The sequence below is a fragment of the Falco biarmicus genome, chromosome 7 (assembly GCF_023638135.1).
Source record: "Falco biarmicus isolate bFalBia1 chromosome 7, bFalBia1.pri, whole genome shotgun sequence".
In the NCBI taxonomy this organism is placed as follows: domain Eukaryota; kingdom Metazoa; phylum Chordata; class Aves; order Falconiformes; family Falconidae; genus Falco; species Falco biarmicus.
Genome location: NC_079294.1, coordinates 9,961,859 through 9,986,496, shown reverse-complemented (window position 1 = coordinate 9,986,496; position 24,638 = coordinate 9,961,859). Strand labels below are relative to the sequence as shown.

Genomic DNA, 24,638 nt, shown 5'->3' with positions numbered 1-24,638 from the left:
TTGTCTGTCTTTCACCCTCTTCTCTGCCCTTCTTTTGGTGCTTTATGTAATAATGGTGTTTCTTGTCAAACTGGCCGGTCTTGAGGGCTCCATGAAAAAATTGCAAGATAACAGTAATATCTAGGAAAGAAAACTGTACCACCATGTCTTGAATATTGTTAAAAATGCTTTAATTACTAAAATAGACATTCAAGATATTCTGTCTTAGGTTCCAAACACCAGCCTCCTGCATTAGACGTTTGCCACTCACAAAATTAAGTGAGCACTGCCCACGGGCAAGATTTACAGGTATGGTTTACCAGTATCAGGAATTAACATCAGAAAGAATGAAGCATAAGCTCTGAGCTGAAACCCATTATTTGTGCTTCTTCAGTAACTCCTATGAGACAGTTCCTGTTAGTGACTGGCTAAAAGACATTACAAAGGAGGAGACAGAAATCAGGGCTGCAAGTAGAACTGGACTCTTAAAAGGCTGCTTAGTTTTTAGTTAAGCTAATAAATAATCTCATTGCACTAGGGTAGGTGTGAGGACTTGACTGGCTTCTCTAGATCCCCCACCCACCTTGAGTAGTTCAGATGTAAACAGCAGGGGCTCGATTCTGCAATTTCTTGCAAAAGAAACCTTTGGGTAGAGTTTTTGTTTCTCTCATGACTGCAGGATCAGGCCCCTGGTAGAGAGCAGCAGTTACGCTTCAGTAAATGAATTGTGCCAGTGACAAAAGCAGGCCGTGAGCATGCAGGTTTAACACAGCTTTGGCACTGGGAAGCAGATGCTCCCACCTAGCACTTGTAGTACTGGAGTCTGAGGCAAAGAACACAGAAAAGAAGCTTCCTCTGCATAGCACCCGTCTCGTTCTAGACCATTTTCCCTTCAGACAAAACCAAACCCTTATGCACTCCGCAGGGTGAGTGTCTATTCAGGTGGCAGATCTGCTGCTGCTGGTTGCTTGCGTACAACATCCCACCTTCCCTTGTTTCAAATGCAGCCTCCCTGCTTACGGCTCAGCCCCAAGGTTGAGTAAGAGTTTGTCATAGCACTGGCTCAGACGGAAAGAAGACTTTGGGATTATTAAATTAGCTAGTTCTCAGGCGTGACGCAGCCTGGCTAGTAATCACTGCACCTACTTCATGTTCTCTGAGAATACAGAAGTGAATATTAATTCTTCACTGAAGACAAAATGAATGTGTTTGCAGTCACCTTGTGCAGAGCAGACCATGTGCTAAGCTTTACAAGGTACTAGGAAGGGGAATAAGAAATGTTTGCAGTTGAAGAGGCCACAACTACTTCTTCATGTTCAAACAAGCTCCTAGGGAGCAAGGAACAGAAGTCTGGTGTGATGCTCGACATGAATCTCAAAATGGATTCTGGTAGGGAGGAATACAGGTAGGATGGACATTTCATATTTCAAAGAAACAGCCTGAATTGACAGCAGGGTGTCAGTGGTGGGACAGGTAGGGGTATAGCTCTGTGCCCAGCCCTCACTCTCTTGTTGCTGACTGAACTTGTTCAATCGAAAGCATACCTCACACCCTAGCACCATAAAACCTGAGACAGGAGAAGGGATTAGCTTGACCAGCCACAGTCAAACTGAACGCTGCTAACTGCAAGTGGACTGCTATTCACAGTAAGGCAAGTGCCTCCAAACTGCCTGGCAAGATTGGTGAGGGCACAAGTGAGCTCCTTCCTCCCCTTGCTGGGAATCGCTAATTATTTTCAAATCCAGTTTGCAGGGAAGGTAGTGTCAGGGCAGTCTTTGGTTTTACAGAAGTGGGAAAGGTGTGTTAGAGCAAATAGGTAACTGTAAATGCCTGACAGGAAAGTGTTCATCACAAGAAATTGGTGGACAAAAGCTTCCCTTTGTCATGTAATACCTCTGTTCTTATGACTGGGGTAGATTTACCTTTTCTTTGTACATTCTATAGTGAGTAGAAGATACTAATTTTTTATGAGCTACCTGCCAGCTATTTCATGGGGTGGAAAAAGTTGTCTCTTCTGCTGTTTCTGCTTAGGGCAATGCAAGGTCTGCACCTGGAGCCTCAAGGTATTCAAGCAGCCTTGATCTTCTCTACAGCCAATTAAACAAAAAAACCAGGATTCTACAGCCCAGCTTTCTAACCTAGCTGATGAGATGCTGTATTTAAAATACTGATCTTTCATTGCTTCTATGTTTGGTGTCACTTTAAATTGTTACTCAAATAGCTTCACGCTATCCTGACAGAAGTCTTGGCCTTCCCAAACAGCTGCAACCCCTTCACCGGGCACACTGTTCCTTAAGTCCTAATATATATATTAAAAATCATGCCAGAGCAATGCAGGCCTGCAACAACATTTCGTGGGTCCAACTCCACTATATTAAAGAGAAATGAAGTTTAAAACAATTTAAAAGGGACAAGAGATAAGCAAGCAGAGCTACTTCGTTTCTTGTTCTCCCTCTGTTTCTGATGCTAATTCCACTCTCTCCCCATTTTTGTCTATTAAACAACTGCAAAAAACTCTGTAGGCAGAGAAGGTTCCTAAGGAAAGTGCAGGAAGTGGTAAGCCCAAACTTTCAGATGGAGACCCACAGCTCACTTGGACAAAATGGGCTGTGGCCCAGCAGGTCTCTCCAGGCTGTGTAGTGCTCTTTTCCCTCATGCTGGCACTAGGCTTGATGCTTCGGTGAGTTGATTTAAATCAAGTTTGGTGTCATGAATTGGCTCACCAAAGAACCTGAGGAGCACCAGCATCAGGGGAAAGGCAGCTGTGTGAGTGCCTTGCTGAGAGCAGAGAAACAGAACTGCCTCTCAGGGCAAAGTGAGCTATCAGATCAGCCATTTCATCTGACTGCACCCTTAATTTCCCTGTGGATGTAACGTGACAAGCATTTTTTTGGCAGTGGGGTTTAAATAGCACTGCTGCCTAGTTGTGCCAGCACAACTATGTGTTATGACTACATGCTAATGAATTGAGTTATCAGGTCTTCTACCCGGATGTACGGACGGTATAGCTGCATAGACTTGTAAAGGGCAGCTAAAAGGAACACAGTCGGGCACATGTTCTGCTTAGGAAATGACTGCTGCCTAAAGAAATACTTGGTAAGTTACAACCTCTGTTTTAGCCGACACCTTTCCCAAAACCATGCCCAAAGTGTGCTTATAACAGACCCCTTCTTGAAAGACTAGAGTCTTCCTGCAACGTATTAGCCAAGCTAACAGTCAGGTACTTGAAACGCTGAGGCTGGCATCATCCAGTGTTGTTCACTTTTCTCTGAATGACTGCTGGTGCCATCTTTGATGTCTGTATTTAACATCTCACAAGCAAACTTAAGTGTGTTTAAAATAAAATGGGGAGGGGAAGTCACATGTCTGTAGCCTGCCACCACACGCCAGGTACTTACTCTGTGCTTCTAGCAATGGGACGCTATACAAATGTGCTGGTGAAAGCTGGCTTTGAGCGCCTTGCGGATACTCCGCTGGGGTTAAGGTCTTTTGTCTGTCAGAAGGCAGCTTCTGGATCATTTACAGCAATCACAATCATAAATCACACTGTGGCAACTCTCATGATGCACAACGCCAATCTGGGGTGAAGATCTGTTCTATACCTTTGGTCTGTGTTCTGCTGTGACCAACTCCAGCTGAACAACGTACCTGGAGATTTCCATTTGCTTTCTCAGCCTTTCAGAAATGCTGAAGTCCACAGGAATGTCACAGCTCAATAGGTTATCCCCAGAGACTGCAGTAGGTGAAAGGTAGCACCCAAAGTCCAGCTTGTCTCAATGTTGTTCACTTTCTTTGTTAACTATAAAGGAAGAAAGAGTTATTGTTCCTGACAGTTCTCTAGATTTATATGTTGCACAGATGACAGCAACTACATGGCACAACCCTGGAAAAACTCAGTAGATAATTAACCAGAAAAATGAACTACTGCATGTTGATTGATACAGAGATTGGAAAGCTGGCTTTGGGATTTAACCTTTTTCTTACCTGTAAGAGGGTATTGTCCCTAAATCCAAAACCTTCCTTTAGTAAAGCAGTGATGTAAGTGAGATCCATGCAGAGGAAAGGACTGGCTGAGTTGTACCTCTCCATGTTATCACAGACTAGAGAGAAGAAAAACCACCAGATCTCAGCAAAATCAGAGTTTTTATCCACATTGTACATTTGAACTGACCTCAAGCCAAAGCCTACTAAAACAAGCCACCCACTTCTATTAACGGGTACATATGACAGATGGTACATGCTACACAGCTGCTCTACAATGTTGGAGAAAAACCCATATAGTACTTCCACTTTCTCTTAACTCCATTGCAAATACAGCTTTTATTACAGCAATATAATCCACATAGCTCTTTTGAAGTCTGAATCTCTGCTCAATTGACAGCTGGCAGGGAGGTGGTAGATTACTTATTCTTTCAAGCACACAATGTCATTTGTTTTCCTTGTCTAGTCACCAAGGACGGCTCCAGTAATTCTGAGATGGCAGCTGCTTTTATTTTTTTCCAACCACACATGTCCAAGGATATGGAAAAGGCTTTTGCCCAACCAACCATTCCCTTGCTGCAGCTAAGTCACAATAAAGGTGACAGCGACTGGGAAATGGATTTACACTAAGCATCATCTTCTAGACCTACTGCTACCGCCCTGTTCTACAAGTACCAAGAGCAGAGTTCACTTCTTTCTAGAAACTGATAAGCAGCATCTTCCTACTATTGAATGAGAAAGAGGAGCATTAATTTAGGGTCACAGAACTGATATTCCAATGCTTTTAAAGCTAAATAAATGGTTTGATGGTGTTAGATAACATCTTAGGCGCATCTTTGGAAATTAGCTCTCTCAGTATCCAGGGGAAAAAAAACCAACCAATGCACACTCAGACTCTGCAGACTAATCCCCCTGTTCAAAACCATCAGAGTTTCTAGACATATTAAGTTTAACTGAAAAATCATTAGAATTTAAGTTCTATTTTAGAGAAAGGTCAGTCTTCAACTACATAAACATCTTCTGGTGAAAAATAGAGTCTATCATGAGGTAGATACCTCTGCAATTCAGAGGTAATGCCTTGCTCTCATTTTACAGGAGGAGGTACAAAACCAGAACAAGCATTCAGAAAAAAAGTCAGGGGAGGGAAAGGAATGCAGAAAAGGCCGTCAGACTTACTCTCCCCCTCCATTTTGTTAGAGATTTAAAAGGTTTTAAGGTGACAGAGAAGTCAGTGCTCTCCTAAACTCAGAGAGTTGCAGTTTGACAGAAAGAGCTCTTAATATGGCAAATCTATCCCTCCTCACCTGAATAGAACTGTGAAGCCACTAATAACACTATGTTTCCCCTCACTGCTCTATCAGTACTGTCATCTGCAACAGTTACAGGTGTTGGCTAATAAAAGTAACATGACACGGAAGGTGCATGTGGAATAAAGGTTAAACAAACTGTTTGGGGTTTGTTGTTTTTTTGGTTTTTTTTTCCCTTTATGTCAAACTCACATTATGTACTGCCAATACATACGTATTTTTGTTGTTTCTTGTACACACCAGTTTCCCAAGTCTCATGACAATTACCTTCTTTGGCTTTTCTTTCAAAATCTCTCACTTCCAAAACACCTCCCTCTTCATAATCTGAAAAGGAAGAGGTGAGAAAACATCGTCACAGACCTGAAAGTATTTGAGTTCTATATCTAAGCTGACCCTAGAGTGCAACTGTGATGCTGGGCTAGGAGTGAGATCTGTTAGTATCAGAAGAGAGAGCTGCAAATATAACTGGAGCTTAAAGCACAAGTCTCATCTGCTGAACTCTGAACATCAGTCTGCACTGATGGATATACGTTCATTCCCTGATGGCATTCTGTGTATTTCCTCTTTCTCAACACAATTCCTTTTCCTGCTCCCCTGTTCCCCAGCTTCCAGGGTCCCTTCATCTAACCTTCTTGTTGACATGCTCACACATAGTAGATTATCCCAAACCAATTTACCAATTAGGTCTGTGTCAACTGCTCGATCATAGTAATAGGAGAAAGCATAGAAGGAACGTTGACGAATCTCATCTGGTTGGTGCAGTTTCCCTTTGACAACCTTGAGTACTTCCAAGTAGCAAGGCTTGAATCCTGTTTCGCCTGTAGGAAAAACACAGATGGGGTGAGCCAAACAGGCATAACCAGAGACAGAAGAATCAGTGGCGACAGGATGAAAAAGGGAAGAAGCAAAAGATTAAAGCATCGGATGGGGTGAGAAGAGCTTAGGTATCCTTTCTGTAAGCCAGCATGGCATCTGCATGCAAGGACTCTAAATCACCATCATCAAGCAGAACTGGTTAGACCTGGTCATAGCAGTCTGAAAGGTGCGCTGCACAAATAGTACAGGTGCTTGAAAAGCTTCTTCCCCATCAGGCAAAACTCCCACTGCTGTGTTCTGTGGTCAGCAGAATCTCACTTACGTTTGCTACCACCTGCGAGATAAAACCTTACTTTCTTTTCCCATCACACTGTAATTTTATCAGTCCACACACCACAAACAGCTCTTCTGTTCCCCACTGTAAAGCAAAGCAGCACCAGTCACCACTGGGATCTGTTCTAGTTGCTGATGGTAGCAGCATCACTCTCTGTATGCAGCGTTAGGGACAGTATCTTAAGAAACAGTTCCACAAGTGAGATACAATAACTGGTAGGCCAAAGTGTATCCTAACACAGCCAGACCTTTTCCACTTAGCTCAGAGCCTCAGAAAAACCTCTCCCATTCGCACAAGTAACTCTAACATTTCCTATAAAGTAGCATTTGTAGTAAGAGATCACAGCCATAGCGCAGAGTACAGACCAGCTATTCTCAGATATATCTCTTCAAATTTCCCTTTGGCTCTGTCAAAAGTCCACATTTATGACTGGACAGGTATCCTTCATAACCTGAGATAACTGATGGAATATTTGCCAAGGAAAACCTCAGATTCTGGAGACAAGACTTATCTTACAAGAAGCAGCAAGTCCCCTTAGTTTACCTTCTTTGTTGCCACCATACCAGTATTTCACTCCCCCGAAGTGCCACTCTGCCTCCAGCTGCTTTGGCAAACAAGAACTGCGGAACATTTGTCCATCCACAGCTGAAATGCAACCAGAGGGGAGTCAGAAAGGATAAAATTTAACACAGTTATCGATCAATATGCAGAATCAGAAAATAAAAAGCTGAAAGATCTTAATTAAGGTCTTTAAGCAAAAGTACAGAAATCTGAATTGACAGATGCTGCACAAACTAATTATGAATTAAGGACCAGTCTCAGTCTGGAAAAGTTGTGTCCATTTTGTCCTACAAGCTGCGAAGCAGCTGGGCTTGTCATTTGTTAATGACAGATAAATGGCACAAGGATATCTGGGTAATGGCTACTTACCACAGAAGGGAAGAAACAAGAGAGGTAATAAATTAAACACAGACACATAAACCCTAACAAGCAGCAGATAACAGAGACAAACAAAACAACTAGCAATGAAGACAAAACCTCCTAAGACACTGATCAATGGCTGCTCCAGGATCCACTGAATGTACCTTTGAAGGGTTCAGGCAGAAATACAGTAACTATTAAGAAAAATACATGATTATTGTGGCCACCACAGGTCTCACAGAAAAAGCTGGTTGAGGGGGATTGTGGGACTGCAAAAATTGCTATGGGATGTTTAGGGGAAGGCTCCAAGGCAGGGAAAGGGGGGGATCAGGGAAGCACAAATGTGGGAAAATGAAGGGGATGACAAAAGGCGGCAATCACAAGTCAGTATGCTTTTCTGTCTGAGCTTTGTGACCAGTCAACTGCAGTCTGTCCTATCCTTTTCTTAAATCCTATTCCCAACTATTTTTTACTTGAGTACGTTCCAGTAATTAACACAAGTCCATCTAGCTAGCAAGTAAGAATCCAGAAGGTGGAAAGACATCCAGGGTCCTGGACAGAGACTGGGCAAAAGTCCCAAGCTCTGGGCATGAAGACTGGAAGGACTTAAGGTCTGGGTGAGAGACTGGAAAGGCTCAGAAATGTGACTATGCATCCAAGTTAGTGAGTGAGAGTGCTCAGGGACTTCACTAATCAGTGAATACAACAGGAGGAACACGGCAGGCCACCAGGGAGGTCTATAAAATGGGTTTGGCCTAAGCAGCAATCCTTTGGAAAAGGAATTATTCATGTTGTTTGTGTTTCTGTGGATGTGTAAAGCTGTGCGTTTGTGGCAGGCCATGTCTGTATGGCATTTGTATGCTCCCATGTGTGCAGTTCTGGAATTTTCACTTAGTCTCACTGCTGGCTGAACCTGGAAATACGGAAAAGCAGCTGTCTCACAAGACAACTACTTAAGCAGTAGCCCGTTTGCAGACAGATTTATACCAGCGAAAATGTAAAAACCCAGAAGAAACAGAAGTGAAGACGGGGGAAATGGGCTGCTGATGCTGATACGAGGCTACATCTGACCATCTCTTCAAAAATATTGGATATTTTATGATGTTAACATACCTTCCATATTCAAAGCTCCAAGTGTTGCTAGTCTGGCAGCTTTTAGTCCAAACCCCAAATAGCTGCAAACAACAATGACATTACAGTTTTAATTCTCACACATCTGGTACACTTCACCTATAGTGTCTTCCTAAATCTTGGAACACTCAAACCAGATTGCCTTCCTCTGCTTCCCACAAGTCTCCCCTCTCTAAAACAAGAGTTCCCTTTGCCAGAACAATTCCAAGTACAAAAAGAGTGACACAAACCCAAGAATTACCAACAAGCAGTAAAATGGGTAAATCTAAAATTGCAGAAAGCAGTTGGAGCTGATGACATTTCTGCAAGACATTCATGAAAAGCAAAACCACACAATCTTAAAAATGAAGGAAAAAGAAGGGTATTGTGAGGAGTCCATGGGGAATACAATGGCCATTTTTGTCATACACGTAAGACTATGTGCTCTTAGGGCAGAACTAACAAGGCAACTGCAGAAGCTCCAACTAAATGGGAGCTGTGCCTTTGTGAAAATTCACCTGTTTGACTCCACAGATTACTGCTATACTCATTATAAGCTAGGATGTAAACAATATTTACGAGAACACAACCAGATTAAAAGCCTGTTGGGCCTTTCATTCCCACCTCTGTGTCTGGCTACTTATCCCTTTAGTCGTGTCAACACAAATGTTTACAGAATAAATCAGAGTTAAACTAACCTCCAGCTCCCTCATTTTTAGGAGAAGATTTTCAACCACAATTATTTTAAGTGATCTAATGGACTGCACTGGTGAATACAGTGATAGGTTACATCAGTAAATATAAGCAGGAGGAAAGGAGGACTATTACACCAGCTCTGCTGTCAAGTAAGCATATGCTGCCACTGACTTGAGATGATAATCTTCACCCTACTAGTTACTGGCTGAGACCAACTCTAAGTCATGCAGGTAAACTCTCTGGATTTCACTGTAGACATCTCAGAAATGTGTCAGCTTAATGCAGTAAGCACAACTGTATTATCTGAGGCCAAGTACCCTCTCCAATTGGTTCAAGAATCTGTTGTGCTCCAGGGTCTGTATCAGCTGCCTATGGCCGTCTCTGGTTTACATCAGTCTAGGTGTTACTTTTTGTCCCGTTGCTGATGAGATATGCCATTTCAAACTAAGAAGTAAAGAGTCTCAGGAAGGTCCTCTTTCCAAACCTCTGACCAGGTTTAGTTCTGACTACTGGCACAATATCTACCTTTCTGCTTGGTCCAGAGTATTTGGCTTGAACGCAGTAATAAGAATTCTTCTCATTAAATACAGTGACTCATAATACTTCCTCTCCATTTGACAGACTAACTAATATTCCCTTGCAATGATATTAACTATGATCCTGGAATGTTTCCAGTCAACTAATGTCATGTTCCACTTCAACTAATGTTTCAAGCAGATAAGAAAACTAGTAAAAAAAGTCATGCTCCCAACAGCTGGTAACAGGATGACATAGCCATTTGCGGTTAGCTCAGGGGCTGCAGAAAGACTGATTTCCCCAGTGGAGACAGCAGCCTTTTTGCTCCTCACCTGTGGGTATAGAGCTTGTAGGTGCTATTAAACATTTCAAATGAGGTAAGAAAATCCCCAGGGGTTTCCTTCAAAGTTTCCTAAAAGTTAAGTAAAAGAAGAAATCTTTTAGTTTCTATTATGCAATAAAAAATAATCAGCTTTGATGCAATATCACAGATACACCCACAGGGTTTACTGCACACTCATGTGATCTGCTTTGAACACAAAGAACAGTTTTCCAACAGTGCACACTGCTGTAACATCTACAGCTTTTTACCACTGAGTTTATTTATATGCATCTTGGTGTTACTTCAATGTATAGTAGGGAAGCGCAACAGATCAGGATGAAAATACTTTCTAATTCAGGATAGCTGAGTTATTCAGAGTACTTACATGCTAGTCTACATACACAGAGTCCCCACCGAAATCAGCTGCACTAGAAACATTATGGACTTTTGCAAGTCAGAATAGACACCTCAATTCAAAAACTCAGAAGAATTAAAGATGCAAAGTGAAGTACAGGCCACGTTTTGACCACATTAAACATCTCACTGATACTCAAAGAAACATTGTGACCACTCACTCTCAGTCTTAGGGCTGCTTTATGACCTGGTTTAAGGGCTTTCCTCTAAATTAACCTCTTGTCTCACCACCTCCAGTTTTCCGCCTTTCACAGTCTTCCCTCTGTGCGCACCTCGCCCCACTGGTACTCAGTCCCTACCTTCTTGCCAGACTAACTCTCATTCTTGTAAATCTGAACCAGTCTAGGGCTTATTTACTGCTCCCTTGTTTCCAGTCTCCAAGATCCCAGTCCCAGTTTCTGTGTTCCCTCTGCTAATGACCTCATTCTCCCAGCCTTTTTTGGCTTGCATTCCTATCTGACAGTTGCTTTGGGCCAAGGAGCAGAATCTCAAAGAGGACTGAAGCTGCACAGTTCCTGTAGTTACCATTCAAGTATGCAGATCCTGATCCGGGTTATTTCTGTTATAAATGTAAAGTTCTAGACAGAAGCCTGCTCAAAGCGGAAAGAGATTTGGCAGTGTTCAGCTTGAGTTTCTCCTGAACAAATACAAACTGAAATTTATTTTGGGCCTTAGGTGGAATGACACTCACATCCTTGATCCAACATACCCAGATTCTGCCATATTTTGAGTTCTGTTCCTAAACTGTACATCACAAAAACTAAAAGGAGAGATGCAGAAAAAAATGGTTTGGAGAAAACCACCAGATTTTTTCATGCCTGGCTTTCGCAAAAAAGTAGAAATCCTCACACCCCTCCTCAGTGAGGCAGGCATCAGACAGACAATTTCATAATGATTATGTTTGGTTTTCAGTTGCTTATAACTTTGGCAATAATACCATGAAAAGCATAACACTAGCTTAAAAACAGCTCCACGCAGTTATCATTGTATGTCTTTATTTGCTTGTAATCTGCATTTCATTAATCCCTTACTATTACAGTATTTTGTTCAAAATGAATACAACAGCCAACATGTGACTGCCTCAGACTGCAGGAAGGGAAGAAAACCCTCTACAAACCAAAGCGGGGAATCCCTGCTAATTCTGTCAGATGGGAAAAAGTCTTCAGAAACATACAGAGCTATGCATGTGCTTTTTTGTGTGAACTTGACAATACAGGTGAGAAGCAGACAGCGTACAAGCAAGGCAACATGAACCTTGACTCCACATTGCCCTATGAATTCACACCATCGGTCCCGGTCAGTAGCAAACCCTTGAGGCCTTTTCCTGCAGGGCTCGAAGGAGACATTTGAATCCTGAGCTGCAGTTCAGCCTACTTCACAGCTCTATTTATTCTCCAAAACCCTGACATGCAACACTCCTTCCTGTTGGTCCAGTGCCCATTTCAGCAGGTGTTATCAACACAAAACAGAGGGCAAGTCCAGAGTACTTGAGGCTTTGCTGAACAAGATAAGGTTACATGTCATGTTTCAACATGACCCACCACTGCAGAATTATAATATCCTGATATGAAAACCATGTGTTTTATGGTCACCAAACACCCTTAAAGAATCTCAATTTCTGTAAACAAAAAATGCTAAACAAAGGACTCCCTCAGAAGGAGTGACAAAACCAACTTTACAATATCACGGTACAGAATGCTATAGTGCCCTTCAATACCCACGTAATTTTCCCATGCAAACTTTAGACTTGGATTCCAGTTTAAACTGTTACTAAAGAGCTATAGAATTTCTGACAAATAGGACAGAGATGGACTTAGGAACAGAGAAAGGAATTCTCAAAGGAAATGAGAAGAAATCAAGAAGACGACAGGATTGAGATTGACTGTGCTATTACAAAAGACTTTTGTCCTGTTGAGATACTCCCTGCTCCACCCCACTACCTGCCCCCTCCAAAATTTAGTGAGGATCTGTTACCAGACGGGGGGGAAAAAAACCAAAATACTTCAGCATCAGAGCAGACCCTAAATTTCTTGTATTATGCAAGAATACTCCCTGGAAATGTTTGTTCTATATTTATTGAATACAAAGTAATATCAGCATTAATGGGGCTTTCCCAGCCTGGGTCTAGAAAACAAAAGCAGTTTCTCTTTGGTTTTACCCATTTGCTTTCTTTCTTTTTACTTCCTTGTTATCCAGGCTCCTTTGTTTGCAGGCGCCTATCAGTCAACTGCTGATGTCCAAGGAAACAGAAATACAGATGCTCTGCACACCACAGATGCTCTGCACACCACAGATGCTCTGCTTGTGCCACTGCTAACAAAGTGCTATCAGAGAGCACAGCAGTGCTCAGGGCTCTCCACTGGCCTTGCAGTCCCAACCCATGCACTTTTAACCACTCCTCACCTCAAACTGTGGCAGGAAAGTGATCTGGGTTGAGGCTCCTCCCAAATCCAGAGTCCCAACAGTATGCTGGTTCTGGCCAGACAGCTGTCCTGCAAACAACACCATGCTCAGAACAGCCCAAGCACACAAATGCTAAAATGTGGATACTGCGTGTATGCTCAGTCAGCCACCAAAGTTATCACAGTATCACAGCAATACAGGAGGGCTGAACTGGCCTTCAAAGACAAAAAAAAAAAAAAAAAAAAATCACAGAGAAAAGGTAGGCAAACAGAAGGCATCACAAAAACATTCATAGGACTTTCTTCCTTGATTCCAACCTTCCCCTCCCAAGAGACAAAGGCAGATAAATCTCGAGGTATCCAGCAGAAGCACAAAGAGACAAAGTATCCCCTGCTGAAAGAAGACTGTGAGGGAGAGCACATAAATTCTGTAACTGGTCAAGGGCACTAGGAGAGGAGGGATAATACGAGCAGAATCAGCTATTACCATTTCTCTTCACCCACAGCAGCTTTTTTGCTTGCTCATGTATCTACTAGAACACTGATTTTCTTTTTACTAGATTGCATTCCCAGAACTTCTTAAAGCCAGTAGGGCTCCAGCTCCAATGCATCCCCTGTTACACCATTTTAGTTGCATGGTTCAGGCTGGGATGAGGAACATTGTAAAACATTGTTTCCCACCTTCTAACAGATAAGCAGTACTGCTCCCCTACCTATGATGTTAGAAAAACCAGCTTCCCAGTGCCCCCCAAGTCTTGAGTAAATCCTGGCACCTTCTGGATTAAGATGCCTCCTTTTTACTACAGGTGTGGCTCACCCTCTGAAACACAGCTGCCCAAAACAATCCATTGTTTTAGCACTGATGCCGCAGTAGGGAAAAAAAGCAAGACACAGCAACCAAGGCAGAGAAACTTAGGGTGATCACCTCTACGGGAGAGACTCAAGTTCATATTTAGAAAGAAGTTATACAGAATTAACTACCTGTCAAAAAGTTCACAGTGATCCAGGCTAAAATTCCTGCAAAGAGTGAAAAAGAGAAAAAAGTCACAACTGAATACTCCCACAACCTCCTGCCTGCTATTAGCACTCCTTCACATGTTATATATTTACCTAGAAATCATTACTAACTACATGTAACCACCCCATCCTTCAGAGATTAATTCAAACTTATAATTAAGTGATATGATGCATTATTGATTCATTAAAATCTCATAAGCTGTGATAGGTAGAACGTTTGTAATGTCCATGCAACTGCAGCATGCACAAATTATGTCTATTATCCAAACAATATACACAGTAGTAACAAGCTGACACAATGCACAGGTTTCCTTGGCCAATTCCACAAGCCCCCCACCCCTTGCCCCAGGCTTTTCAATTCCCAATCTGAAAAGCGCATACATACCACTGTGTTTTAATCTCGTGGTTTCTGTAATTACACTACAGATACAGTGGCAACAAGTAAAACACAAACAACTCCTCTGACTCCAGCAGCTTGCTTGACACCAGCATGAGTCTCACCCAAACGCAGGCAAACGTGACAGTAGATGAAGTGGGATTTTAAAATAAACCTTGGCAGGCTATGCTGTGCTCTATTATGCCTCTGGTCCTGCTCCCTGTCAATACAACACTTTTCCCTACTATACATTCACCCGTTAATCCTGTTGACAAACTATGCCTGGCACCATACTTCACTGAATGCTTGCAGACTTTATGGTACTTGTCCTTTTCTCCTGGCCCATGCGGACAGATTTTGCTCTTTAATCTTCCTCCATTTATTGGTAGTTTAAGCATCCTGATGTTTCTTCTTGATATCCTTGAACACCTTCTGAACTGGCAATACATCTGCCATAATGCAGTGTTCAGAACTCAACGTAACATCACAGATGGCTCTTTTCAGGCATCTGTACAGAAGGATTATTACCTGCCTGTTCTCCAAAGTAGTATGTCTGGATATGTAGCCAAAATGTTACAGTGGTCTGTTCTGCACTGCAAAATCATCACTCTCTCCAAACCCACAACATATTTCACCTTTTGTTGTATTCTACGTTACTTCCTTTGCTACTTTACTAGCTGCATTTTTCCCGGTCAGAATATTTTTAGATATATTATTTATTTGTTTTGTTATCTAATTTTTTAATACTTGCCAATTATGCTTCATCCTCCTCTAATATTCACAGTGCTCTCAATTTTCACCCAAAATTTGATGAGCTAATCAGAATAGGTCACTTTTAATGCTGATACTGCAGAATTTACAAGGCACTTCCCATAAGCTTCCTAGCTTGCTCTGTATTGTCATGTTGCCTTTCAGAAGGGGACACCACTTTTTTTCCACTGGTTCCCAAGAGCAGGCTTCAGCGGGTGAGCCTGCATTAGCCTGCATACTTATTTCTGCGATGAGGTTCTGGTCTGGAACCTCAGAAGGTTTCAGAAGAACCTTCATCTAGCTAAGTCATACATCTCTGTGTATCTGCACTTGTAGCCTAACAGATGATCAAGTCCTCAACACCACCTAGGAAAAGCAGGATTGCATTGTTTCAGACAAGGTTAGAAAGCTTTTATTTTTTCACTCAGTTTAGTGACCATTTATCTTTCCCTCTCATGCTCATAAGATCTCTCTCTTTCTCTCCCCCCCTATTTCTCTTCGCTTTCACTTTTTCCTCTTTCTAAAACATACCTTCATAAGACCCATCCATGATGCTAACACTGTCCTCTGGAACAAGAAATGGTGATTCCTCAAAGACTTCTCTCACCTGAAGAAAGAAATTATGATTATATTCCTTGGTCTTAGGAGTCTTGTTCTGCTCTGAGGGTGACAAAGAAAGTTTTCTTTTTCACAGCAGTAGAAAATAAGACAAGTGTGCGGAGTAGACAATATTCTTCCTCTTTCAAAGGCTAGGAAAGGAAGAAAAAAGTATCATAGGTCTCTCTCCCCATGCCTTCTATCTGCATCAACTCAGAGGATTTCAGGACCATACAAGAAAGTCTGCGAGTTTCATGCTGTCATAGGTTTACAATCACTTTTGACAGCTGAAATTCTCTCATGCTAGACAGAATGGAGAACCGAGTCATGAATGATGAAACAGGGGGAGCAATACAAGTGCATCCAAAAGATCTTAGTACTACCTCTAAAAGCAGAGCCTGAGCTTTCTCCTCTGAGAGCAAGCGCAGTCCAGCTGTGGCTTTTAACACCACTGGGGTCTTCTTCCAGAGATGAGGTGGCACAGCATCTATGGCCATGTCCAGCAACCTTTTGACAGTTTCAGCACCCTAAAAGGAAAAGGATGTTTTTCTTTTGACTTCCTTCTACAGGCCATCAGAAAACAGGCCTCCCAGTTCTCCCTCAACACTAGTGAAACCAGTATTCAATAGCAGAAGATACCTCACTCACACCCAAGATAAGTATAAAAACTGCGCTAGACAACTCCTTAGAACTTTAAAGAGAATGTCTGCATTGGAAAGAAGGGTGTATTCAGAGATATATCTTACATGAGAGAAATCTTATTGTTTGTGGAAGGTATTTTTTGGAAAGGATGAAGGCAGGTAAGGGAATTGATTACTTGACAAACCTAAACATCTTGCAGTAGGATGAAACTAGATGGTGCAATTACTAACTGAAACTATCAGGGTCAAGGGGAATGTCTGCAGATTTCACTAAACGCAATATAATTCCAAGTGTGTCCATAGCAAGTAGTGTAATTAAAATGCCAGCTGTAGACTGCTTACCACATGAGGTACAGGCATTGCTGCTGGGCTCTCAGTTAGTTACACTGCTCTAACAAATACAGTTCTGCTTTAGCAATAAACATTCTCCTGAGAAAAGTCTAGAAATTCCTTTTGGAGTGAATTCTTCTCCTCTCCTACCCAACAAACAAAACAACTTAGTGAAAGCATGGGAGATCTCATCAAAGTTTAAAAAAATCCAAAAGCCATTCTCTCTTCCATAAAGTTTCACACCAAAATTCCTGTAGCATTGAATGCAACTAAGCAAAATGAGAAACTTGAAACTTCCCCTATGCTAGTCCCCAACTCAAAGCACGCAAGGTAGAGTATCTAATCTAGCATTTCTCTGGCACCTCCTTTAGCTTGTGAAAGAGCTTACTGTCAGTGTAGGGGATCTGGAAAATAGCAGTTTGCTTCAGGAATGGCCCTGGGTATCACAACAACAGGACTATTTTAGTGCTTTCTGCTGTGTGCTCGTTTCTGACTCCTGATCCAACAGAGTGGCAGGGAATGAGTATACTGAGCATGAATTCAAAACTACCCCCCATTTGAAAATAAAGAGGATGGCACCTAACTTCAATTTATTAAAATTATAAATGTGTATGTATGTTAATTAATAAATCTGATTGTGGAAGATGGAACTGTCCAACTGTGTTTTGAAAAACTCCACATATAAACAAAACAACAAAAGTCCAGAGGCAGTAGAAGAGTAACTGCCTATACCTAAATAATTTCTCAGCTAAAACTGTACTCAAATATTTAACTGAGCCTGACTGAAATGAGTCCTACATATCACTGGCTTCCAAGCCACGGTTCCAAAGATAACAGCAAAGAATCAAAACAAACAAATTATTGGAAGTCTGATTACAGAAGCAGAGAATACACTTAGAGAAATACTAAGGCCTGGCTTAACCTGCTAAGTGCGTCTTTCTCCTTCCCCTTCTCTGTAACTTACGTAAAAAAATAAACTTGTATATCCAACTATACACACGCACACAAAAATTCATCATTTTTAGGAGTCAGTCAAATGAACCCTCTTTGCTTGTCAGTGTAACATGACTAAAAAAAGAAAATCCACATGGTCTTAACCCCATACTTCTAAACTAAGCAAATCAAAACAAAATATGCTGATTTCAACTGTGACCAGCACTGAAAATTTCGACCAAGATGAATAACTGAGAAAATAACTAGTAAATGAGACAGGAGATTATATTTACTCATATTTGGGGTAGCTATAGGGGAAATAAACATTGAATATGGATGCTGTTAGAGCCAAAAATCACTTTTTCTTTGAAATTCTCAAAGGCACATAGTCTAGTTATATATGGCAGTTAAGCAATTAAGCCATTGTTCCATTGATGAAATATGTAAAACAACAGCTCCCATTTCACTGTGTAGAAACTAATTCACAAAAGTAGAGCGACAGGTTTAAAGAGCCAGCAGTAGAACCTTTACACTTTTTCTTGACTCTCCGCAATTACAATTAGTAACACTTGAACTGCTAGTTTGAGTCCAACTCATATTAGCAGAAGCAAGGCCAACTCACAGGGGATGAAGGAGGGCACCTTACCTTTTCAGGCTGATCAGCATATGCAGAAAGACCCGGCTTCACAGACTCAAAGATTTCCCCTTCCAACTCAGGAAGATTTTCTGCACAAACAAAACATTACATGAAACAGTCAACACCTCCAGTCTTTTTCTTTACTTTCATAAAGGTTGCCTGCAACCCCTGTAAGGTGACTATCCTTAATTTCCACTTGCAAACAGTACTGTTACTCTGCTAAAACAAGTACTGTTCCTTGACTTCAGGAACATATTTAACATAATGTTGTCCTTGCAACCTCCAAGTTCAAAAGCAATTTATTAAGCTGTTATAACTAGAAGTATGTTAATTTTGCATTTGAGAACTACAATGAGTTATAGCAATATAGTATGACTGTTGCCTAACCTTAATAAAATTTCTTTCCCCTTCTGTCCCCAAGCTAGTTGTGAAATACTAATTCATAGGTACTATGCATAGCCCTAAAGGGCTTATTAGCTGAGTCCCAGCAGCCAATCTGCAACGTCTGCAAATTTGCTGGCTCACTGTACCCAAGCTAATTCACCCTCTTGAATCCTGTTGCGAGTGCAGCCAATTTGGGTACCTGGGCACCACGTCAGAAGCAGACATACTGGAGTGTGGTGCACCTGTGCACAGGAGGTCTCCTGAAAATGGCTCAGACCTTTGGTGCTTATAACTTTCATTTACCAATTTTAATTTGCTACAAAATGTGACATATAAGCATATGCAGAATTTAAATATCTCTTGATAGAATTCAAGGTAACATGCAACTTGACAAGAACAATGTAAGCATCTTTCCAATTCAACGAGACATTCCTTTAAACAGCTGCATAGATGAAAATCTTTGGAAATTCAGAACTATCCAGTATATCCAGAATTAAACTTTCGAAAGATCTATGAAAAAGGTACTTTCACAGCAAAACTCCACCAGAAACAGACAATGATCATCTGCCAGAGGACCATTTGAAGGACAAACTGTAGAAATATTCAGTTGTTCCCAAATGCTGTGTTGGGAAAAAAAAAAAAATATCCACCCTCTTTTGGGAAGTTGCAGCCTAAGTCAACATACTCCAAGTGCACAGACTGACATGGGGTCTTACCTGGGCTCTTCTGTACAAAGGTGTAAATGTGAATCCGGGTTCCAGTGCTCCCTGCATCAAACATTATGCCATAAAAAGTGTTGGCTTTGGCATATATAGGGCACACATTAGGTGGAAAGAAATCCTGAAACCACATCTCCCTGTTTGAATGGGAAAGAACAAAGGACAAAGAGGAAAATGCCAATGATAGAAGGATGGGAAGTCTGGAAGATGCCATCTTGCCAGGACCCCTTGAGGCAGTCAAGCATGGATCAGCAATCATAGAGCTGCAGTTGGTTCTGTAGAGAAAAAAAAAAGCAGGAATGAAAATTACCAAGAGCCCTCTCCTTTAAAAGTCTGTAGGAAAAAACCACAAAAAAAAATAATCATAGTTTATACACATATACTCTGCCCTTTAGATGCTTTTCAACACCTCATCCAAAAGATGTGATTTACTGCATTTAGTGCTAAAACTACAAACTGTTCTTTTAGAGTAAAGGTTTCTCCATTTCCACAATGCAGAAGCATTAGTTTGCTTCCCAGTATTTCTAGTTTTGACTTTATTTAGACAATTTTTTTCTCTGATTTGGCTTGCAGGTTGTCAACATTTAAAGTCCCCCGAACCTCCAAAAAGCCCAAATATTATCTGAAAAGAAGCATCAGCAAAGGGAAGCTCAGGGCAGAATCACTTTAACGTTTACACACTTGAGATGCTGTGGCAGAACACAAGTGTTATTCAGAGTCACAAACAAAGAGAATTTCATCTCAGGCTATGAACAGCTGCTGGGAGAGATTAGCACAGAGAGAGAGTGAAGCCATATCCTTACAGCAGCATCCCCAGGAAAAAGCCTGTGCTGCACAACAGGGACTGAACTGTAAGGTGCACCTGGGCTCTGCCTCTCAGTATTTTTCGTCTCTTTCCTTTTTGTCTTCATTTTGTTTTTTCACCATTTTCTCCTGACACAGTCTTAATTTTCAAAATTACAAAAAAAACGCCCACCCACTAGCAAAACCGCACCACCCTTCTCACAGTTGCCCTGAACACTCAGGTTGCTTACACAGCTTCTAACAACAGCTTCAATAAAGCCAAAGCCTCAAAGGTGTGTGACACAGTATTGGATATCATGATTGAATTACACCTCCTCTCAGTTAACACATACCTCTTTGCATGTATATTTTCCCTAAGAAATGCTAATAAAGGAAAGATACGGGTACAGAAATGATAGGGTTCATTAAGTGCCCAGAAAAAAAAGAATACATAGCTATCTTTGTTATTTGCATTTTAACAGCAGAAAAGACCGTGTGGCCAGATGCCCCACCATATGCAGTATTGCCTGCACTGACATACGCATGGAGCACTCAGCATACAGAAGTTGCAAGCAGCTCCTTATCATTCTCCAGACATTTAGTAACACATCCATCCACCTGCAGCACTGAATATTCCACTTGTATGCCTTTTCACCTGCTCTGCCCGAGACCCTCACCCACCTCTAGCCCTAACACTTGTCTTTTAGCAATCTGCTCAGCCCCACTGTATTTATTTTCTCAAATTCTTTGTGATCTCTATGCTACATTTATTAATTCCCAATCCTAACCTCTCTCCTTCCCGTTCTATGTGAACCTGACATAGCCTCTATTTCCACCCACCTTTCTCACATGCCCAAAACCCTCACTTATCCTCCACTACATTTTATCCCAGATTTAGCCCTTGTACTACTTTTATTATTTCCATCCTTCACCTTTGTCCCCAGTTACAGCAAAGTGAGATTAACTTTTACCCATTCTCAGTAAACAACGTCACACTGGGTCATTCCTCTAGTGTCTCTCTAACTCACTTAAGCTTTCAGCTATCTCTGGCACAAACAAAATGCACAGCCCACTGCAGAAGGGTAACCTTGTCTGACTTCTGTGACCTTTATTTGTATCCTCCTGTTCCTAGTAAAGGCAGAGAGCTGTGGGCAGAAGCACAAACTCTTGATCCACTCTGCCCTAGAAGCACACTCTGAGGAAAGGAAGAAGTGACTTTACAATTCCACAAACAGGCAATAGCCCTGGCCACCCTCTGTGACAGATTGACGCCCAGCTGTAGTAGTCTCTAAAGCATTCACATTTTATGTGGAAATGAGTAAAAAATTAATTCTAACCTGTCAAAACTTAAAAGTCCTGTTCTGAACAGAGCTTATGAAAAATGCCGAGCCATTTGGCAGCTTCATAGGTATGGATTTGTACTAAGATGCAGCTGGCATTACCCACATTTGCTTCACCACAGCAAGGAGGTCTACTGAAAATCCAAGAAGCTGTACTGTTTTAACAGAACATAAGCTGCATTAATGAGTACTACCTTCCAGTTGGTCAGAAGAGGTGTTGTCATTCTCATGCAAGGATTTTGCTTACTGAACCATCACAAATACATCCCAAGCACCTGCCTTAAGAACAAACTCCAGAGTCCTATTACGAACGACACGTGACCCTTATGCAAGCCTTATGCAAGAATCTCTGATGATCCGAAAATATCTGAGCAACTGCCATCAACAACACATACTTTTCTCACCAGATCTACCAGTGGATGAGTCTTAGCCCATGAAACATTCCCTCACTAACCTTCTCTTCTCTATCCCTTCTCAAACATCCACCACCGTTTTCTACTTCTCCCCCGACTTTTTCCCATTACACCTTTACACTTGTAAAGACAAGAAATTACCAAAACAACCACCTTTGAATTTTACTTTTGTCCACTGTCATTAAGAAACAAGCACACTGAGCCTTTTCAGTGAGTGGTGAAGACCATTTGCCCAAGCACGCCAGCAAAACAGCATTCACAAGAAGCATAAAAATAGATGAGGAAACTAAGAAGTCAGAGATGAGACGGGGAAATTGGCAGAGCATAACAGAAATAGCAACGGAAAAGGAATTCAGAAAGAGAGGGTCAAAAGAAAGAATGGAAGAAAAAATTTAAGGTAGATATAGACAAAAGATTAGTTATTGAGAAGGAAAAATGTTTCCAAAAGAGTTCCTCTCAAACTACTTAAAATCCTAGCTTCTATCAGAATAAAACAGGATAACAGTAATATGAGCACAAGTTAATTAATGTAAGCAAACAGTTCAGCAGGTAGAATGTACATACCATCATCATCAGGCTTTACTTACTACCTTTATAAATGATCAGCAACAATCAACATGAATCATGAATACATTAGGCACACACCTGAAGCAGGATGCAAGCAACAGCTATTCCACTCCAGAGATTCCTAATGAAAACCACTTCGGAGCACTGCGACAAGAGACACTGTGCCTGCACTTTTCTTCACCTTCGCTTTCAGCTAGTAGGAGTGGACTATGTATCAGGCAAATTATAAGGTCATGGAGGCACAGAAATTATCAGTCGCGTTGCTTTATTCAAATTTGAGTTTATCGTAACTCAATACAAGCAGTGAAACATGCTCAGATAATTACACAGGATGAATTTCAACAAGTTGTAAGTTAACTGAGTTCAACAAGTTAGTAAAACATTTACACACACATTACAGTTGACCTCCACAGCACTGGCCCGAGTCCAGTGACGGAAGGTAGAACACTCATTTCCCAACCCAGAGAAACACATGTAAGTATCATTGGTATAAGATGATTTTAGATACTAAACCAAAAAGTTGAAGCACATCCAATATAAAGACTTGGTAGCTACACAGACTGTATGATCCAGAAATCCTGGGATGCTGCATAGAGACTGCCAAAACTAGAAGCATGAATAGGAAAGGAGAGAAAGAAAGAAAAAACCACAAAAAACCCAAACCAATCCAAAACCCAACCAAACTCTCCTTTAAACAACAAAACTAAAACCATTGCCATAATAATAATAAACCTTAAGACAGCAAAACACAACCTTGATTAGAGTTCACCAAACAGAGAAGCACTGATAGTTTTCAAGACAAGAAAGTCTCACCCATGTTATTGAATATTTCTGACAAAAGAACATGCAAAACCCAAACCACAGCAACAGCTGCATCTCCCTGTAAAAAGCAATCTGTCTGTTCTGAGGGGACGGAAAAGCAGCGTACCTGAGACACACAAGAATTTTCCTTCTGTTTCCCAAAATATTACTGGGAAATATTTGGCTATAAAGAAAAAGATTAAAAAAATAATTAGAAACATTTACAATATATAAACGTTTAGGAAAATATTTTAGGAAACAAAAGACGATTTATGTAATTCAGTTCATATTGTTATTTATTGCTCAAGCAAACCAGAAATCATCCAGAATGGAAAGTCTATCTTCTGCACTAAACCAGTAACAAAATCTATTTTCCAGATGAGCTGCTCTTATGGTAACAAGATCTATTTCCCAGATGAGCAGCTTTTACTTAACACTCATGACTACACAATACATTTTTACCTTCCCCCCCGAAACAAAAAGTAATTACATTTTTTCTGGGCTTATTTTTATCTAGTTAAAAAAAAAAAAAAAAAAGAAGGTTTCTTGGATTGTTTTGACAAAAAATTAAGCTTCTTAAAAGCACACAGCTTAAAAGTCACAATACAAATAACGGAATTCATTGGTAGAATTTCCCAGCATTTCCATAAAGATAATGGCAGGATATTCTGTGCACACATACATTTTGGGAAAAATTCTGGATCTAAAACTTTAATTGCTAGAAAAAAACCCGCAGAACCAACCCACAAGCACGCGTTATCAGCAGCTTTAATCTTTTTCCCCACGCTGCGGCTCCACATAAACATTACTTATTTATCCTCATGCCTGGCCAACTGGGGTTTTAATTTTTTCCAATTTAATTAGCCCAAGGCAGCTTTCCCAGAGTGCGCTGTGCCCTCCCGTTCGCCTGTGGCCCCGCAGGAGCTTCCACTGGAGTAACTGGTGGTGTTGGGCTGGGGGGGGGGGGGGGCAGTGCCGCCAGGGCTGAGGTGATTTCCCTGCCGGCCCCCTGAGCGCTCTCCCCTGCTGCCGCCGAACCCCTCGCACCGAGCCCGCCCCAGCCACGTCCCCACCTTCACGTCCTCTCCTCACGGAAACGCCCCCGCGGCTGCCCCCTGCGCCCGGCCAGCGACGAGCGCGGCCCGGGGGACCCCGCCGCCCTCCTCCCACCGCCGGCACCGGTAACGCGAGGCAGGAACCCCGGCAAGAACGCGCATTTCTCCCTCCCCGGCCACCCGCCCCAGGCAGGGCGTCCTCCCGCCGCCCCAGTACGGTAACGGAAACGCCGCCGACTCTCGGCTGCCGGGAACCTCCTGACGCCCCCCCGGCGCCGCGCCACACCGCGCCCTCCCGGGGCACCGGGGACAGGCCCCGGCCGGGGTTGTCACCCAGTCTGGGAGCGGCGCTGCCCGCTCCTTTGCCGCACCCGGCAGGACGGCGGCCGCCCCTCGCTCCGCGCGGTGCCGGTGCCGGCACCGCTCGCACGGGGCGGGGCGCGGGACTGTTCCCATGGCAGCACAGTGCCGCCGCCGCCCGCCTCCTCCCTCCTGCC

General features: G+C 42.1%; 1 protein-coding gene across 5 annotated transcripts in view; it reads right to left on the bottom strand.

Annotated features, from left to right (window-relative positions):
• Window positions 1-24,638, bottom strand: part of ENTPD5 (ectonucleoside triphosphate diphosphohydrolase 5 (inactive)) — a 29,918-nt gene that overhangs the window by 5,150 nt on the left and 130 nt on the right. For 2 of the 5 annotated variants that reach the window (XR_008823168.1, XR_008823169.1), the window contains exons 2-15: window positions 23,214-23,270; window positions 19,180-19,457; window positions 18,089-18,168; window positions 15,922-16,065; window positions 15,473-15,548; window positions 13,780-13,815; window positions 12,800-12,888; window positions 9,993-10,072; window positions 8,452-8,513; window positions 6,961-7,062; window positions 5,945-6,085; window positions 5,535-5,591; window positions 3,964-4,079; window positions 3,628-3,778 (exon numbers count right to left, since the gene is read on the bottom strand). Coding sequence is in view for 3 of the 5 variants with exons in the window: in XM_056347336.1 (XP_056203311.1) it covers window positions 3,692-3,778; window positions 3,964-4,079; window positions 5,535-5,591; window positions 5,945-6,085; window positions 6,961-7,062; window positions 8,452-8,513; window positions 9,993-10,072; window positions 12,800-12,888; window positions 13,780-13,815; window positions 15,473-15,548; window positions 15,922-16,065; window positions 18,089-18,168; window positions 19,180-19,441 (1,332 nt within the window). In the remaining 2 variants the exon portion in view is untranslated. Of the gene's footprint in view, window positions 1-153; window positions 3,779-3,963; window positions 4,080-5,534; window positions 5,592-5,944; window positions 6,086-6,960; window positions 7,063-8,451; window positions 8,514-9,992; window positions 10,073-12,799; window positions 12,889-13,779; window positions 13,816-15,472; window positions 15,549-15,921; window positions 16,066-18,088; window positions 18,169-19,179; window positions 19,458-22,363; window positions 23,177-23,213; window positions 23,271-24,638 lie in introns of those variants that run through there. The other 3 variants (XM_056347336.1, XM_056347337.1, XM_056347338.1) reach the window with 3 other exon arrangements.